This window comes from Montipora capricornis, chromosome 13, assembly GCF_036669925.1.
Source record: "Montipora capricornis isolate CH-2021 chromosome 13, ASM3666992v2, whole genome shotgun sequence".
NCBI lineage: Eukaryota > Metazoa > Cnidaria > Anthozoa > Scleractinia > Acroporidae > Montipora > Montipora capricornis.
This window is the reverse complement of record NC_090895.1, coordinates 24,935,179-24,954,829: the sequence shown is the minus strand read 5'-3', so window position 1 is coordinate 24,954,829 and position 19,651 is coordinate 24,935,179. Positions and strand designations below refer to the sequence as shown.

Sequence of the window (19,651 nt, the reverse complement as noted above, 5' to 3'; positions counted from 1 at the left end):
TTAGAAATCTCCTCATGTCGCTTCAGATTTCGCGGGAATTTGCATAATTTTATTTACAAAGGGTTTATATGAAATTTGCAAATTTCGTTTGTGGTCGTTATAGCATTATTCCGATCGTCATACCTCACGGTAATAATCTCAATGGAAGTGCTTGTTGAGAGGTATTCTCGCTTATATCCACAATCGTTAGACCTTAAACGATTTATAATGGTTCGAAGTCGGCAAAATTCCCATACATTCACTGTAATTTAAGCCGTGTTTGTCCCCAACCAGTATGGCGTCAGAAACTGTGAAAAGGTCTATTGGGGGACGTAGTATGTAGAGCAATCACATCAAATAAACTCTGATCAAATCGTGGGTTGGTTTTGGTGGAGAAAGGGAAACCCGAGTACCCGGAGAAACACCCCTTGGAGCAGAGTGGAGAACCAACGATCTCGTCGCCAGAGCCTCGGATGTTATGACCCTCAGTCATGCGCAAAAGAGAAGAGCTCTGGGGTCGAGATTTGGAAAACCAATAAACTCGAACCCAGCCCACATTGAGTGATCTGACCATTGCGCCATGCTAGCTCCTTTTTCCCTGTTCTGCCCAGTTCAACCTGTTTAACTTGAAGGGGATGAAGTTCTCGATTAGGACACGTTGGGCGCTTTCCATTTGAATGGAAAAAGCGGGGAGAATGGGACGGGCACGGAGTTCCTTTTTTTAAGAGGCTGGGTACCAGCTATTGGTGCCTATTGATTCAAAGGTATTGTTGCGTGGTTTATGAATATGCGGGAAAAGCAAATGGCAGTTTTCTACGAATCCTACAAGAATGGTACGAATTCGTACCTATTTCAGACCCTTCTACGGAAAAGAACGCTGTCGCAGTGTTGTCGAAATCCAAAAAGAAAATTGGGGGTAACCAATCATTTTTCAGAGATAATTAATCAACAATATTTTTAAAAAGCTTTAAAATACAAAGCAATGTGTGGCGTTCTCTTCCAAATTGAAGCTTAATATCTCTGAAAAATACATGGGTAACCGCAATTTTCGTTTTGGATACCAAGAGCACTTGCAAAGTTCTGCTTTCTTCGCATAGTTTCGAGATGCGCACAACCTATGCGCAATAACAAAAGTAGGCACCGTCCTTAATTCATCAAGGAGCATGCATGGCACTGGTCGAACGCACTAGACGGTAAAGGATCTTCTGATCATTTCAGCAAAAGCATTCCAGTGGAAAAATCTGTTGTATTTGATTTACCACCCGGACAACCGAGTTTTCCATTTAAAAGAAAAGCAACCAGTTTTTGGCTTAAGAACATAACCATGTAACGTCCTGGGACTAGCAGTTACCAGACTTCTCCGCATTTTTTACTGTGATCCCTGCCAGTAGCTGAAGCCACTCCCAATCTTTTTAAAAAGCCAGGAAAAACGTTGTACGCTATCAATTGTTTTAACCAACTTCAAAACTGGTTTAAAAGGTCGATCTTACCTACGGAAAACGGTTTTTACACTTCTGCGATACGATAATCCCAAAAAAACCCGAACTTCGCTTCAATTCCACTTTCCCAGTAGCCAGTTTCTGCCAATCCTGTGGTTCAAGCTCCTTTTTCGGCAGCAATGGCGAGTTGTTTCCACGACAACCAGCGTGTTCTGTCGCTTGAGCCGATAACAAGAAATATTTTTCGTTTTATTTCTTATTTAGGTTCAGATGGTGTATATTTTGTCCCTGCATTCAACGGATTACAGGTTAATTTGTCGAATAATTATCTAGCTTCTATTCAAAAGTAAAAGAAGTTGAAGGAGGCGGATTGGTCTCCAGATCTTTCGCGAAACAGCTACATAAAATAGCTTCTTACACAAACTGCAAATCAGCTTGCGCGCAAGTTCTTGAGGTGCCACGCGCGACCGCGGTCGCCTGACGGTTGCGTGTTACTTTCGACTGCGGATAATAGAAATCCAATATCTACGACTTTATCGGGAAAACCTGAAACGTTAGTATTTTATAGACAAACAATTTTTTCTGCGTGTGAATATTGGCTTTGTACATCTCTTTACGGATCTCTGGAAATCTTGGACGTGTCTATTGGTTATCATTCTGAGAAATTTTCGAAGCATTCTCATACATCGTATAAAATAAAAGGCTCAAGATCAGCTGCATTGTGAAGGTGGTGGCCCCAGCAGCCAGATGACTCCAGTTTAGGGGTTCCTGTGGCTGATTTAATGGTATGGGGCCAATAGAAGGTTTTCACTTGACGTCAGAGCAGCCACGTTGGTGCACAGGACAATAGAGAAAAAAATCTTTTGGGAATCTGACTATATTATTATACAAAACATGAGCCATAATTTTCTGTTGTTTTGTGTACCAACATGGCTGTCTCATCTCGCGATTGAAAACCATCTGTTGTCGCAATTGTGTCAAAGAAGGTAGTGAATGGTATCCCTGGAAAGCAAATAAAGAGATGTACTACTCGGGAATAATCGGAAGAGTATCCGATTGCTCCGAACGAAAGTCGAACATATTACCTTCCGGTTGTCGGTTCGGTTGCTCCACTTCCGAGCTACAGGAGACTCGTCGGAGCAACATCGGAGCTAGTCCGACCAGGAGCCCATCACCCGGGGCGTGCAACTTACCTATTTTCGTGCAACGGCGTTTTCACAAGTAAGGTTATTTTTAGATACGCCTTTCCCGCGAATTAGTTTTCAAAAGCCAATCAGAAGCGGTGCATAATTAATAATAAACTGTTACTAATTATGCACCGCTTCTGATTGGTTTTTGAAAACTAATTTGCTGGAAAGGCTATTTAAAAATAACGTTACTTGTGAAAACGCCGTTTCACAGACGCTGTATGGACGTTGCACGCTCCGGGTGATGGGCTCCTTGTCCGACTCCGTCTCGGAGCACTCGTAAAAGACACCTCTCAAGAAGGCTTATTTTTACCAAAGACGACATTTGAGAAATAAGTATTTTTTGCATCTATTTCCTAGGCTCCTATAAATGACAACAAGGCTTGTGTGTCTTTGATGGGCATCAAATCCACGACATCCAAAGCTCACGTTATGCGAGCCATTCTAGAATCATTCGCCTTTAGGTAAGTGAAATTTGAGCGCGATTGGACTAAAGGGAAGTCCGTGGGGTAGTGGGCTGCGCACATCTGATGCGCACTAACTTGTTTGCGAGATCGAACTCATTCATTGTCAATTTAAAATTCTCCCTTGCTTTTACTTGCTTCAACATCCGTTCGATTTTGCTGAACGATGTTAAACGATGCTGACTGCTGGGGTTGGCGAACGGTTTCAACACATCATCAACATTTGAGTGAACAAAGCTTTACGAGAGGCTCGGTATTCAGTCCCAGGCTGCAGCAGTGGTTGTTACTATGGATACGGACATGCGATACGTCATTGGGAGACCGATTAGTGCGCACGCGCATACCCAACAATAGGGAGCTCAAGCACACGCGTTTTTGAGACGCGGACGGCAACCGGAAGAGAACATTTCGCGCGCTAGAACAGTGGTGGCTCCCAGATTTTTATACTAATCATCTCGAATGGAGAAAAGATACTTGGCAATGTAAATGTGGTTGGTGAAGACAAGCTATAAAGGTAAACAGCTCACTTCCGGTTGCCGTCCGCGTCTCATAAACGTGCGTGCTTAAGCTCCCTAATGTTGAAAGAGCGGGGCAAACGCGCTTTAACTTCATTTAAGGAGGCTCCCTAGAGTTTTATGGCCAGGCGCAAGCTGGGCACTAGTATGGCGCGTGAAGCCGGAATCGCGCGTGTTTTTCTGATTTTTGTGACGTCAACGTGACCAAATCTGTAAAATTAACTGCCAATTTTCTCAAGTTCCCTTAGGTAATTTTTTTTTGAAAATTGGCTCAGTTCTAACCACATACAGTTCCTATCAAATACCCAAAATTTGTTAAAATCTGTCAGAGCTAATCGAATGTATTTAGAAAAGTGGCAAATTACAGAATATTGGCAAAACCGTCTGAACAACCTTGACTTTTTACCACTTCAAAATGTTAGGAAATATAATTTCCATAATGTGGCAAAGAATTATGATTCTCCAAGTATAATGCGTAGCACCAGGGATTCAGCTCCCACCCTTATGCGTTTGGGATGCCAACTCTTACCATGAGACCATTGTTTTTCCCGCCCGGTACCGTGATTTTCACACTTTGCCCGCTCAAAAGACACTTGTCACGCTTCACACTGCCCTTTTATAAGGGGGAATTTTGCATAACAATTGCTTTGAACCGTGATGGCCTGGAAACTAGTGGCGAAAATGTGCATAATGAATCCCTGGTGCTACGCATTATACTTGGAGAATCATAATTATCCTGCAGGTAAGCTACCTTTGTCTATTTTTTTATTCTGCCTCGTGTAATGCTACGCACTGCAGGATTCATTATGCACTGTTCAAAGCAGAGTGACTTGAGCACCAAAAACACAACGTGACAAATCATTGCACACGTGTTTATTCAATAATTCGACACATCGAACTATAGGTTATCCAAAACCGCACTGGCAAATAAATTACAAGGAGTTACGTCCTTCTTGTAATGCTCAAAGAAAGTACCAGAATTCTGTAACGCAGTCGGTCTAGCGCTCGACCGGGCGTCAAACTTGTGAGCCAGCGCTTCAAAACTTGATGACAAGGCATCCAGTTTGGCTTCCAAGCTGGAGAAACGCGTCTCTTGATCGGTTGGAGCCGAAGGTTCTTCTTCTTCATTCGACATAGCGAACACGTGTACGAATAACCGCGGCCTGGAAAAATGCACGCGAAAAAAAGACACTTGTCACGCTTCACACTGCCCTTTTATAGGGGGGGAAATTTGCATAACAATTGCTTTGAACCGTGATGGCCTGGAAACTAGTGGCGAAAATGTGCATAATGAATCCTGCAGTGCGTAGCATTATACGACGGAGAATTAAAATATATCTGCCTGTCATTAGATGTGATGTTGCCATGGTAACGGCCATAATCCAAAGATTGACACCAGAAAAATAAGCCTTATTATATTGGTACCCATACTGGTAAATCTCTACAGGGAAAACTGTAAGAGAAATTAACTAGGTTTCTGTTGGTAACTCGTGGACTGTAGTAAAGGTATTCTCAAATACTCTAGGGAGCCACCTTAGCATTCTTGATAACCAAATGTTGAATGGTTGTTGAGGCAAAGTTTAAGCGCTTTTAAGTTCATTCAACTTCGATTCAACATCTTTCAACACGGTTGAAAGGGGGGGAGGGAGGGGGGGGGGGGGGGAGTGAGGCAAACGGTTTCAGCATCGTTGTTCAACAAAATCGAAAATTTTGAAACTGTTTGCCCGAACCTTAACGGTTTTGGAGCAAAGATAAAGAATGCACGATCTATTGTCGTATGCTGATGTTGTCGTCAAAACCATAAATTTGGATATTTCGCTTTGTTTGCGCAGTACGGCAAAGAAGCGTAGCTAAATGCGTGCCGCACGTGCATGCACGTTGCATTTCACGTTTTTATTTTGGACGACAAAGAAACGTACAAAAGTGCGTGTCACACGTGCACCTACGACCAATGATATTCTTGCTTTCTGGGGTTGTCGTTTCTGCAGCTGTCATCTTTTCTTAAATTCCCTAATTGAATCTTTTGTTGGAGCCTCTCAATGTATCGTAAGATTTTTGAAAACGAATCGCTGACTTTCCACAGGTTTACGCAATTGTATGAAACAGCAACAGAAGAGACGCACATCCGGCTGTCTTCGGTCAAGTAAGTTCTCACATATAGAAACTAGAAGGTTAGAAGAGCCTTGTATAGCATAACCAGCAACAGATAACAAATCTGCGGATTTGCCAAGGGGGGAGGGGGGGGCGTTGTCGATATCGCTCGCGGACTGCACCTCATCGCTCCAGGGACCCGTTTCTCGAAAGTCCCGATAACTTTTCGGGCCCGAAAAGCCATTTATGAAACTGCCAACCCCTTGTTTTGGAAAGCCGATCTTTTAACATGCTTTCAAGGTAACAAAAAGAAAATTAACTACAAAGTTTGACGAATTAAATGCTCTCCGTTCTTGAGTTACAAAAGGAATTGTGACACCCGAAAATGGCCCGTAAAGTTTCGGGACGTTCGAGAAACGGGGAATTCCAGTTCGTTCGCTCCGAAGGTCACTAAGCTTTCCGTCCATTTTAAGTCGGTAAAATGGACAAATTGTGCATGCAATCCGGATAGGAGTGGCACCCATTGCTGCCGTAAGAACGGTAGAAGACATTGAAAAACGAGCCTTTGTTTTACCTTCGACTGCAGTCGGCCACTTGTCTTGTCTTGTTTTCTTCAACCCACAGACTCGAAAGTTAGAATCGGTTTATCGATGTAGCATTAAGACTGAACCACAAGTTTCCGGATATTTTTGAATCCGCAACTTTTTCTTTGCTAATTCAAAAATTATCACGTCCTCACGTATCCGGATTCAAAACGAATTTGCCGGTCCACATGCATCAAGATTCGTTCTAGTATCGAGGACTCCTCTGTTACTATTGTCATCAGAGCATGCGCGATCAGCATGCGAGTTGGCGACAAGAGAACGGAAGACCTTAGACAGCAATGACCACAACCGGGTTGATGGCCAGCGGTTTTCGTTAAAACAATGGTTTGCTGGGGGTGCTCAGTCTCGCGGGCTCAGAAAACCTGGTTGTGGTCATCAAGTTATTTAAGGTTTTTCCAAGAGAAGCGATAGCATTTCGTCCAGCGGCCATGTTGAATATTTCGCCTTTAAGACTGGATCTGAGTTAGTGAGGCCATGAGATTTGAAAGTATCCGGATTCGACCGTCCAAACGATTCCAAGTTCTTTGTGGATTCAAAACATTCCACTCTTGAGAGCGGATTCAAAAAGTTGCGGATTCTCATACCGAACTCGCGGGATACATTTGGACGGAAGGCGATTCCGCAAAGAAGAAGTTAGGGATTCAAAAGTATCCGGATAAGTGTGGACGTGTAATTCATAGGAATTACGCTTTGCTTTGAAGTAACACAGAACTTATTTTTTTCTGAACCAGGTTTGCATTCTGTAGTTCAGAATTCTGTTGGAATTCGATTTGACGGATCGAACCGGGTGTGTTAAACAAAGGGGATGGATTTATTATTTAATTTGTCTTCGTTTGAAAACGCAAACTTTTAGCCACAGCGAGGGACCAGGCACAGGCTACTAACTGAGACTAACTGCGAGCCAACCTCGTTCCCAGGGACTCCATTGTCGTTGTCGTTGACCCTGGGAACGAGGTTGACTGCGAGCGAATTGATCCGTGGAGAAGAATGGGGCGGGGAAGACCAGAATGCCGTGCCTCTTTCTCAGGCCTCCGCTCGCCTCGCTTCGCTCACCGAATTCTCATTTTAAATCCTGCGACTGTTTCATTTTTCAGGGTCAGTGGTGGTATCTCCAACAATGATTTCGTGTTGGAGCTGGTTAGCGGCTTGACCGACCAGACATTGGATCGACCGTCACAAACCGAGATGTCCGCACTGGGTGCGGCGTTTTTAGCAGGATTAGCTTCTGGTGAGTAAGCAGCCCGTACAAATTGGCCTTATTCACGATAGCCGCCATGTTGGTTTTCAAATTGTCATGCAAATTAGCCATGTGTTATGCTAGGGGCAAACACTGGAAAAAAGGCAAATTGCGGAAAGTCGGCTCGTCGAAATATTGAAATAACATTTCTAAAAGTACATTTTAGCAATTAGAATTAAGTACCTTATATAATAATTTTATATCTTTTGATTGCCTTCGACATTTTGACTTTCTACTTCAATATTTGCTCATTTTTCACTAAAAAAACATCGAAGTAACTTGTGTAATCATTCTGTTTTGCTACTTAGGTGATAAACATTCAATGAGCGTGAAACAAATCATCTGTGTGGCTAAGATTTCCGTTATAACCTCGAACTTGTGTTGTTTGCCGTCTCAGAAGTGTGTAGCTAATTTGCATGATAATAGCAAATCCAACATGGTGGCCATCGTGAATAAGGTCTATTGCTAAGGAGGCTCAAACCCATTTTGATACTTACAACATAGTTAATGCATGGAGATGGTTATGAAACTCGACAAGTCTTCCTGTTTCATGTTTTTGTCTGTATTTTTGGCCGTGACGGTGCACAAAACACACCCTTTTTCGAGAATATTGCCAATCAAAACTTTCGATTAAATTTTGCGCAACTAATTTGCAAAACCGTGCAAAGTTAAAACAAAAGATTGTACACTGTCACGGTCAATTCAACATCGATTGGTTTCATAACCAGTCCCTCGATTAACTATGCTTATTACAACTATACAGTTACACACTTTACTGTCAAACTATATTATATACTGTTTTCAAGGATTGATTCTACACAACTGTTTTATGTGACCGCAATGTTATGTTACCGTATGAAACACCAATTTTTGCTCAACAAGATGCAATTATTATCGTGACATAATATGTTACCATAGCAACAGAGGAGCCATCCAAATACACCCTATGTTTTGTCTTAAAACGCTTAATTTGACCGGTGACCGCCACTTTTTATTGCTACAAAGTGATTAGAAGGCTCTCTGCAAAGTAAAAAAAGATGATAAAGGCGCTAGGTCACGCAATTTCAGGCAATTTCAGCACTGATCGAATGGTCATAGAATTAACTAAAATATCAAAATAACTGTTCAAAAGTATTGTTGGTTTTCACTCGCGTGATCAACAGCTATGTTTTTCAACGAAAACAAAAGAAAACCTTTGCATAACAATAGAGTTAAATTCCCGGAGGATTTGGTCGGAGCTCCAACATGGCCGCCGTTTCTTTGTTTAAGGGTACCAACATGGCGGCCGTGACGTCATGTGAAAACCGAGAATAGAAGAACTCTAACAAAATACAGGGAAGCCGAGAAGGGACATGGATGGACAAAACTGGAGAGGATTGAAATGGATTGAATTTGGGTAAATTTGAAAAACGTCGGCCCACCTTTTTTCAAATTTATATCAGTCTATATCAAAATGTCATTTACACAGCTGGAAAATCATTCTCTGTTGTTATGTGGCCGTGATTTTGCAATTGAAAGACTCTTGCTCTGCCAATTTGACGTTTAGAGCTCATAATTAACAAAATTAAACAAAGTTACCTAAAATAGCATGACCTAGCCCCTTTAAGGTTGGTATTCAGAGGATAAATCGCTAACACTATGCAACATGAGAGGGGTAGAAGAAAATCACTTTGCAGCGTTATATTTTGGAGTGATGTTTTCATTGTGGCTACCGTAGTAGATTTTTCAATAAAGGATTTAAGCACTTAAGTTTTTGGGATATACCGCGGTTTGCGGTTAGTCGTTTGCCGTTAGAAGTTCGCTCGATTTTGAACTTTAGCAAGCCGTTCCTGTTATGCACATCGGTGCCGCCATCTTGGATTTTTCATTGCTACAACTGCTCTCAAATCAAACAGGCTCAAATTCTCCCAAAACTTATATAGTTCCCAATAGATAGCAAACAGATATAACAACATGACTGATATGGTCAAACGGGAGGTCTGATTGATCCCTGGCTATAAAACGCTGCCGTAAATCACTTAACGCAAAAACGGTGTCTTGGAGTTGAAACTCGAACCGCCGCCTGCAAACGTGACGGCAAGGAAAAGATCACGTGATTTCCCAAGGTTCGCGGTTCGCGGTATTGCCCGAAAAGTTTGTTGCTTAAGGTCTCTAGTCTCTATTTATAATCTTCGCAGCGAATAGGGAGAGTAGTGAATGTCGAGTGTACACAAGTCGATCGGATCAAGTCTACACGCAAGGATTTTCAGCACTGGTTCTTAGTCTAACTGTTAAATATCCACTTTTTAGGCGTGTGGAAGTCACGTGATGAGTTGAAAGCCATCCGTTGTTCCCAGGTATTATTTCAGCCGAAAGCGTCCATTTAAGACAAATATCTCAAGTCGTTTGATGAATGGAAAGAGGCGGTCCGCCGGAGCGGAAATTGGTATAAAGGGGACTAAACGGCTGTGAGTAAACCGTAAGAAAATTTAGACGTCTAGCCGTTCGAAAATTCGACCTCCAATATCGAGATCGAATTTTTAGCCAGTACAGTCGAAAATTTGACCGGTGCAGCGGTGAACACCTTGACCTTCTAAATTTTTTACGGTAAAGCCAGGGCTGTATTTTGGATTTGGTAAAGTAGTTCTCAGCGCATGGAAAGCGGGTAAAACCACTGATAAAAGTTAAAATTCAACCTGATCCTCAGTTCTGTGTGAACAGAGCAAAAATCTTGAACGGTTTCGTAAGGACAAAATGTCCGGTCAAATTTTTCAACCGGTCGAAAATTCGTCCGGTATAGTACGTATCGTGTGCACGTAGCGAAGATTCGACGTTTGCCCTTGGCCTAAGATGTACGAGGGCTTGGTCGACAAAAACGTCATGTCAAAATACAACTTGGCACTATCGTAATGCCCCGGCTACACGTTCAAAGATGTTTATGTCCTATTGTTTTTTCGCGCGAAACCGTTAAATTTATGATAATGTTAATACGCTTGGACTGGCATTGGGTTAACTGAAATGCCGAAAAAATCGCTGAGTCAGTTATTGAATTATTGATATCTTATTATAGCGACTTCCTCTTGGCAGCGGAATAAACGGACTATGTTTCCTTTCAAGGCAGACAAACGTACGATAATATTACAACGAGGCGTGTTTGGATAACATGTTTGTTAACGCTCTCGAAAGGTCTTGAAACGAGCCTTTTAAAAACGCATAAAAAGTCAGGCAGACAAACGTACTATAATATTACAACGAGGCGTGTTTGATAACATGTTTGTTAAGACTCTCGAAAGGTCTTGAAACGAGCCTTTTAAAAACGCATTAAAATGTCCGACAGGCAACGTTGTACTATAATATTACGACGAGGCGTGTTTGGATAACATGTTTGTTAAGACTCTCGAAACGTCTTGAAACGAGCCTTTTAAAAACGCATTAAAACGTCCCGTTTGCCGATTAGATAGGTGAAAAACGAAGACATTTTAAAACGGTGACGTAAGACAGCGAGGAGTGATTTCAAACTTATTCGCCGAATTGTTTGTTTGGCGTGTAATTATATAAGTGAGCGTTTTAAGTCGAGTAGAATAAAATGAATCGCAAAGTCTTGTCTAAAAGGATTCTCCTAATTCTTGTGTTCACTCACATGATAAAAAACAGGTTGCGTTTTTTTTAAACCCTTAATTTAATAATTAGAACTCGGTTTGAAATAGATATTACGATGAATGTTGTATAATCAATCATGGTTGTTGAAAATATTGCTTCGGGCAGGAATTCTCAGGAAATGCTACGGAAACCGTCATTTTGACGGAGGAACTATGAAGTCCGAATTTCAGTCGCGCTTTTTAATTGCATTAAAATGAACTTGATGCCCATTCGAGAATCTCCATTCGTTTCCCGAAAGAAAGTGCAAATTCAGTGAAATATCGACAAGTAGGCAATGTTGAACTGGCTAACTTGCGTTGGTGTAATCTCCGCGCGAAACAGCGCGAAACGGAGTGAAAAGGTCATTTCCTAATTTGCTATTTTCCACTCTCGCCTGCTCTAAAACGTGCCTGTAAAAAGTCCACGATTCAGATAAAAAAGATCACGCCCTATCTATATCTCAAAGGAGAATACACCAGCAGAGATAACTGATCCAATAAAGTCTTTGGGGAGCTCGGTGATTGCAGGTGAGATCGTGTTCATATTTGATTTTACTAAGTAATTTAGTGCGTTTTTTATCTCGTGTTGGGAATGCCTCCAAAGTTATCCAACACTGTCACAATTTTTAAAAACGATTTATTGATCCCTCGTATTACAAGATTTTCTCTTTCCTTTTTTCTCTTTTCAACCGCTCCTTTTTTTTTTTTAGACAACTCCCTCTATTCTGATTGGTCGTGTACATTCTCATGATTTCCGATGTAATTGTCAACAACGATTTGACCCCAAGTTCTCAATTCACACATTTAACACTTCGAACCGACATTATCAAAATGGCTTAACTATTGTCATGCAACCGAAACGATTCCGACACTCATATACATGCCACTAAAATGTTCTTCAAATCAGCCATCGACTTGCGAGAAGCTTAAAACCCGGTTGTTAACACGTACTGATCAAGCTCAAGTGACCGGCTTATATTTTAACGCCCTTGGAAAACACTTTTCACCGTCCAACATTTTGAATTTTGTAACAATGTAAATTACAGTTTAAATCTGACGCCAGCTAAACGTTTTCAACATTGTTACGGTAATGCCGGTTGAACATATACATATACACCTACATGTTCCAGCACCCGGCAAAAGTCCCTTTTTGACTTACGTAAAACGGCTGTTTCTGCTTAGGTGGCCTCTTACACTGTAAGCCTTTTTAGAGACATCATTGCCAAGCCGGCCACTTCTGCTGCAGAGATAGGACTGCCACAAAACCGGGGAACTGCATCCCCTAGACTCCTATCGAATTGTGTGTGGGTTCTTTAACGTCCCACAGCTAGGGGACTTATGAACATAGAAGGTATTTGTGAGACGGGGCCTACATTTTATAGTCCTTATCAGAGAAGGCTTGAAAGTCTAACCATTTGCAAATGAAATGACAAAGGTAGCACTTTCTCGATCGTTCGATCGATTGAGCGCGGAGATCGAAGCAGGAAAATCGAAGTACCAAAAATTACTTTACCCTTTCCATAACAAGTTATTGAAATTATTGTAGGCGCTGTTATTATATCTCTTGCATTTAGCTGCTTTTGGTGAAGAAAATCTCACCGCCCCTTCCCCCTAAAAACTCGATGAATTTGCCAGCTATGCAAGGAACGCGTATAAAAATAAGTAGTATTCTCCTTTAATAACGGTGTTTAAGAAGTTTATTTTTGCCTGTGTTTTGCAACGTATTGCGTAAAAGATGTTTACGTGACTTTGCTGGCTCAAACCAGTAACGTATTTTTTCGCCAGCGGCCACAGCATGACCAGTTTCGTAACGAACGTGATATCACAGAAAAAAACGCTTGTGATTTGATCCAAGGCGAACCCGTGCTTTGAAAAACGATTTACCTTCTCCAAATATGGACCTTTTTAGGCACAAAAACCTGGCGAAATCCGCTCAAAGACTCCTAAAATGTCATGAATTGAGGACGAAAAAACACCGGTTTGGTGCTTTTTCGTTTACATATCATCCACACAATGAACAATTTTATTTCACGGTTTCTACGTACGTAACCGTCTGATCTTGAGAATCGCCCGCACTTTCATGCTGTGCCACGTGTTTTGCCGTAAGGCTTGCACGTTATCTTGTGGTCGCTCTTAACAAACTTTTAAGTAACAGAAACCAATATAGGTCAATTCACTTGACAGCTATATAATGGAGTTGTCACTACAGTCCGGAAGACAAGTACTCAGTCGCCACAACTTATATTTTAGCAATGATCTCAGAAAGCAGTCGGGCTCTTCCTATAACGTGATCACGTTCGAAATAACCTTTAGGGCAAGAGAAGATGTCTTCCTAATAAATCAGCCTTAGTCAAAACGAGTGAAAAATTAGGTTTGCGTCAGGAGATCAATTGAAGGCGGGGATTAGTCTGCGAACACGCTCTCTTACGAAGAAATGAGAGAGCGCTGGCAATCAGCCACAATAAGCGCCGGTAATTGTCATAAAACAGTTGTGTCCGGGATCGAACTGCGACAATGGAATAGTTGCTTGGCAACTACTAGCCGAAAAGACAACTGAAAATCGTACGGGAGACGAAATTGGATCTGAATAAGTCCGATCCTGTTTATAGAAATCTAGGTTTTGCGATACAAGACGTACGAACCGGTATGAACTTGTACCGGTATGAATTTTTTGCAGTCGTTTACATGAAACCGGCCGGGACGAAATGCTTGATACCTGGTTTTGAAAGGAGATGATATGTTTTGTATATGTAATAGGACTACATGCTGTCCAATTTGGAAATAATTGGATGAGAATTCTGAGGATAGCCAATTTGGGAGTCCGAGGAATTTTTTTTTAATCCAATTATTTCCAAATTGGACAAGCATGCAGTCCTGTTACGTATTAATTATATAGCATCCAAAGAACGTTGTCACGCTCGTGTTCGGGAATCTCCTCAAGCTTTCTCAATTCGCTTCGCTCAGCACGCCACAGGTCAAACACTTTAACCCAATTTTTTGTGCTTTTTTGAGTATTCTTGTTCTGATTATTCTCCTCATGTCGAGTAAATCAGTAGCATCTATCTTTGGAAACCTAGCTGAAGACTCCATTTGAAACTCTGAGTCGTCAAAAAGGTGGAAAGAAAAGTTGGGAAATTCAGCGATTATCAACACAAAACAAAACCCTGCGAGCGATGATCGCTCTCTGACGTTTGAAAGTAGTGACAATAGCTGCAACCTGATTGGCCAATATTCGGTTCATTTATTTATCTTGACATTTGATTGGTTGATGGTAAGTATCCAGATTTTCCTCAAATTGGACGGTTTGTTCAAAGCTGAAGGAAACGTTCCGGCAAAAACTGTCCAATTTATGAATAAATATATATTGTGTATCACCAGAGACGTAAATACCATCTATAGATGACTTGTACTCAGGTTGTCAAAACATTAGTTACAAGACATACCACACACCAAAGTTTTATTATTGGGCTATCTTTTTTGCATAGTACTCACACCAAGACTTTTGTGAGTTTTATGATCGGAAACCATGGGCTTCCATGTAAAAATGATGGGGTGTTTGTTGTAGCTTTTTGGGATTAAAAATGCAGAGTTTCTTTCTAAATATACAACAATCATCCTCTTCACTTTTATATTGGAGTCCCTGTTGATGATGTGCATACAGTTTCTCAAGAATATGAACAACATTCTGCATCCCTGACTGGACATTGAAGGGGAACATAATGTGGAACACTCAAAAATTACATTTACTTCCTAATTCCTTTTATGTTTTAACATAAAGGATTTGTTGTTTTTTCTTAAAACAGGTTATTTTTTATTATTTTTTTGCAATATCAAAAAAAAAGAAGAAAAGAGATTCAAGTTTCTTCTTTTCCCTTGTGTTATTGATAATACAAACTAGGTAGAACAAGTTCCTATTTGACAACCAATAACGGCTCCGTCAATTCCAAGGCTGCTCATTCCCCCAGATATTTTAATTTGGATCTTTATTTATTGTCATGGTATTTGAAACATTTGTGTTTAATTACACTGCAGTGCACCTCAGGAGAGCAATAACAAATAACTGAAAGAAAAAAACAGCATGTCATTCCACTGATTTTGAACAAAGGGTTATGCTTGCTCATGGAATTTCCCATTTCCCAGTGTGGGACTCAAACTAGGTTTATCGACTCAGTGTTTATATTATATATTGAGGGCAATCAGAAAACATGTAATTGTCTTTTAAAATCTAGAAGATAATATTGCCTTGTTTGCAATTCGACAATGCCCCACCACCACACTGACCCTGTTCCAGCAAATGCCCTACCCTGGGGAAGAAAACATTGTTGGGGGGAGGAGTGTGCTTGGAATTGACGGAGCCACAAAGGTTCAGATTACCGGTAGTATAACAAAGTGTAAAATTAAACATTATGAGTTATTTTGTCATGTTTTGCCTTTTCTTGTGTTACACTGCTTAAAAGGAACCAGGCAAATGGGGTAGAGGTAGTGAAATGGGGTGGAAGAGGAGGGATGAGGGGTCATCCCATCAATAAATAACATCAGGATTGAGACTTGTCAGTATGGTCTATGATAATTTGGTGCGCCCTCTGTAGGGAGGGTATTAGCCCATTGGTTGCACGTTTTAGTTGGTGCCAACAGAGGCCATGGGTGCAGTCCCTTCCCTTGACTGCAATTTTTTGTCTTCAAATCTGTTACCCATCCACCCACCCTCCCTCCCCCTCCCCCATCATTGGCCACTCATTGACCAGTACCAAAAAAGTTCAGACCAATGTTATTTGTGTGGCCATGAAAATGTTTCAATCATTCAACTGGTGTAAAGCGAAATGCTACTTTTTAAAAGTCACAATCAGTGAATTGCAGCTCTTTCTTCCCTGATTTGCCACAACCAGTTAGCTATTGCTTCTCTGGTTGTGCCTGCATCACCTCCTTGGCCAGTCCCACGAATAAGGCTGAGTTCATTTACCTCAAGTCTCCATCTACGTTTGCAGGGATCGTTCCTGTGAATGCAGATGTTGTGAAGAACAATGCAGGTCATAATTATAAGTTGAATGTTATCCAAATCTCATTCATTCTTCTTATACAACATCCTCCTGAGCCCTTTAAGCATGCCATAGGCATGCTCAGAAACAACTCTTGCAGAGCAAAGTCGCATGTTAAAATATCTCTGCTGTGGGACTCTTGTTCCTTCTTTGTACGGCTGGGGAAAGCTGAGTCTCCTACGGTTGTCAATGGAATCTCACCATGACCCTGAAGACTCAATGATCTTTCAGACAACAAGTGGCCTTCTTCAAGCTGAGAGTATGTTACAGTGTTTTGCAAAAGCCTGGAATCGTGTGTTGAGCCTGGTGCACCAACTGCAGCCCACAGAAATCTCTTGTTATATCCAATGAAGCCCATGTTAGTTACTGAGTATCTTCTTATAACTGTAGAAATTTTTCAGCGCAGTAGACACATACAGGTGAAAGCCGTCCCAAGGGCTAACGCAAGGGAACTCCCAATTTTCGAGAAAACCTTGCAGTTCCTGGCTCCACTCTTCCGAGGTTCTTGGAAGAAAAACAAATCTCTCATACAATTTTTTTACCAGGGCTTTGCAAACGTCTTGAAAAATACAGTGAGCAGTTGCATGGAGCTGCCACTTCAAAGAGATCCCCTACTGTCAAGAATGAACACCCATGAGCTAGTCGAAACAGGCACATTGCCAACTGAGTCAGGGGCACCCAACGACCAATTTGTTGTAAAATGTATTATTATACCCCAGTTAATGAAAATAAATGTTATTAAAGCATTTTCAGGTGTTTTCAGTGTTGCTGGGAAAACATTATCTGTTCCTTTTTCCCAGCAAGACACACAAGAAATTTCCCAGCCAGCTAGATAAAATTGGTTGGTTTCCCAGCCAGCTGATCAAATTTATTTCCCAGCCAGGAATTCCGCGCGCTTTCAAATCCCTCGATCCAAAACGACCGAACAAAAGCAACAAAACCGGGACAAAACAGGTTTTTCCGCAAGCGCAATCACTCTGACCAGCCGTCGGTTCTTTTTTTTTTTTTTTTTTAGTCGTCCTCAGTCTCAGAGTTTCTACAGCCAGCTCGGGTTGAAATGCTAGAAAAAGTCAGTAATTCCCAGGCAAAACCTCTATCAATAACAAAATTTCTCAGCCAGCTCATCGAAACACCTGTATTTTTGCCAGCCAGCAAGATTCCTCTGGGGAACAGATAATGTGAGGAACAGATTCGTTGGGTGCCCCTGAACTGAGTGACAGGAGGTGTGGGATGGGGTTTCATTCGATTAGGTTGTTTGACGATGTCGTTTTTAATTTCGGCCAGAATAAACTCAAATGTATCACGAGAGACCCTCAAACGCTTTTTAAATGCTGCACCGTCCCAGTTACGATAACCTTGAGCCCACCAGTTGTTGTCCCTGAGCTCATTGCGACCTCTCTCCTGTCTTGGTTTTTTGCTCAACAAGATAGCGGACAAAGCAGCTGCTTGGGCGACTTCCGATTCGAAGTCTAATTCCTCCGTGACTTTCCTCCGTGCCTTCGTCATTCCGTCTCTGGAAAGAGTGCATTTCTTCTTCAACAGCTTTTCTTTTTCGGGAAAAAAGCTTCACGAGCTGTGCCGTTGCCGCCATTTTGAAATTTGCCGCCAACTCGACGATTTGACTTGTACCCATTCCTTTTCCTCGCGCCAGTTTCTCGCGACTTGCATAATCCGTCCAGTAAAAAGGGGACGAACTATGAGACCAACTAATACTGTGCTTTACAGTTCGTGGTTGATAAGTTAACGGTGCTTGGTACGTTTAAAGCACGAGCATTTTTTCTTTGTTGCGCGATCGCAACATGCTAATATACCCTGTCCCTCTAATTGCAAATAACCAAACAAGGATATTTTATATTCCTTTACTGAACGAAATCAATCCAAACGTATGCATAAAATAATTGCACTGGCAAACTTTACATCTTTTTGTTTCGTTTACGGGTATTGCGCGCAAATGTGTGATTTTAGTAAAGAAAAGAGAAAACAATGGCAGGCAGTATCTATTGTTTGTATTGACCGCCTACTACATACTAATGAGCATTGCCGCGCGTGCATAGCAACCAATGAAATGCGTGCTTCTTGTGCGTCTATGAATAATAACGAGCAATATAACAGTCCTAAGAAGTTTCTTGAACTGTAAGTAAATGTCCTGAGAACAAAAGGCATTTCTCCCGATGTATACTGGACGGATTAAACGACCAGACGGATAATTCGCCCAGACGCATTATCCGTCTCTAGTATAAATTGGGCCATTTCTTCCGAGATCTCTTCAGTCTTTTTGCCCCCAGGCCGAATACCAAAACATGTTGTTCTACTCTGAAAACATCTCTGTGTAAAAAATTCTGCAAAGTATAAAGACAAATTATTTTGCAATAACTAAAGTGATCTGAAGTTCTTTCAGTCATAGCCGGGCGGTGTTGTGCAACTAGTTGATGCATCATGCATACACCTGGGCAAGTTAATTTGTCTGTTGCTAATTATGGGCCGCAGGTACCACGATAATAAAAGCTTTTTAAATAGTTCAGACAAATTAAAGCTGGTTCAAGTGTCGGTAAGCTAGCTTATACAGAGATGTGAAACACTATGGACAGCACATGCATTTCAAGTCTGACCATCTGCCTGTACTTATCTGTTCAAAATCCGTGATTTTTGCTTCGTTGCAGAAAGGGACTGGAAACAAGGCTGTTGCCATGGCAACATCTTTATGGGTGTCACTTTGTGTCTTATCTAATGTTCATTACTGGTGCCAAGTTTGAATATCATTACTCCAATATTTTCGGAGATATTCTCAATTTTGTGATTCATTACAGTCATTTTGCAATGTTTGTGACATCAACAATTTTTAACAAAAACTTGAATATCTCTGGAACGAAAGAAAGAATTCCAAAATAGAAAACACCATTCTTCATCATTTTGAAAGGTCTTCAAAATAAGCAAAAGATTCTTTTTACATCAGAGGCACTTTAAAACTCACCAACAAACAGCAAAGGCTCTTCCATTTGACTTGCTGAAATAGACATGTTCAAGCTTTTTTATAATTATTCGTATACAAAGAAAAGAGAAGTTGAAAAAGTTATAAAAAGAGGCCAATGTCTGGTTTTTTAAAAGAAACATTCCATGAACTAGACTAAACTGATTGGAGATGACAACTTTGAAAAAGAGAATTTGTCACAATGACTAGCAAAATCCCATTGCCTGGACAACTAAAAAAATGGTAATACTCTGCCCCTACGTGTAGGATATTCTCAGTTCTTGCAAAATCCTTCTCATCAAAATACACACTTGTGGCAACTTGAACTTTTTTCCTTAGAAGAAAATGTTCATTAAATTAATATATTAATTTTACAAGCCAAAATATTGTAAGTTACACTCACCAGTTGGGGTTTTTTTTATCCTTGAGTAGTTTGTCGAATGTGTATAGGATCTGGTAAGTTCTTTGTTACTCACTTATGCCCAGGATTGACCCAGATGCACACCCAGTTTT

At 41.2% G+C, this 19,651-nt stretch overlaps 2 protein-coding genes across 3 annotated transcripts in view; one reads left to right on the top strand and one right to left on the bottom strand.

The window, feature by feature from the left end:
• LOC138030230 (putative glycerol kinase 5) overlaps window positions 1-15,553 on the top strand; it is a 45,819-nt gene extending 30,266 nt beyond the window's left edge. The window contains exons 14-18 of the mRNA XM_068878121.1: window positions 1,683-1,726; window positions 2,966-3,069; window positions 5,668-5,727; window positions 7,375-7,508; window positions 9,807-15,553. Coding sequence (XP_068734222.1) covers window positions 1,683-1,726; window positions 2,966-3,069; window positions 5,668-5,727; window positions 7,375-7,508; window positions 9,807-9,883 — 419 coding nt within the window. The 3' untranslated portion in view covers window positions 9,884-15,553. The remainder of the gene's footprint in view (window positions 1-1,682; window positions 1,727-2,965; window positions 3,070-5,667; window positions 5,728-7,374; window positions 7,509-9,806) is intronic.
• The window catches only part of LOC138030225 (52 kDa repressor of the inhibitor of the protein kinase-like), a 10,929-nt gene continuing 5,023 nt past the window's right edge, over window positions 13,746-19,651 (bottom strand). For both annotated transcript variants that reach the window (XM_068878110.1, XM_068878111.1), the window contains 3 exons: window positions 19,542-19,651; window positions 19,142-19,174; window positions 13,746-18,509 (listed from right to left, as the gene is read on the bottom strand). The exon at window positions 19,542-19,651 is cut by the window's right edge and continues 21 nt beyond it. The gene's annotated coding sequence lies outside the window, so the exon portion shown is untranslated. The remainder of the gene's footprint in view (window positions 18,510-19,141; window positions 19,175-19,541) is intronic.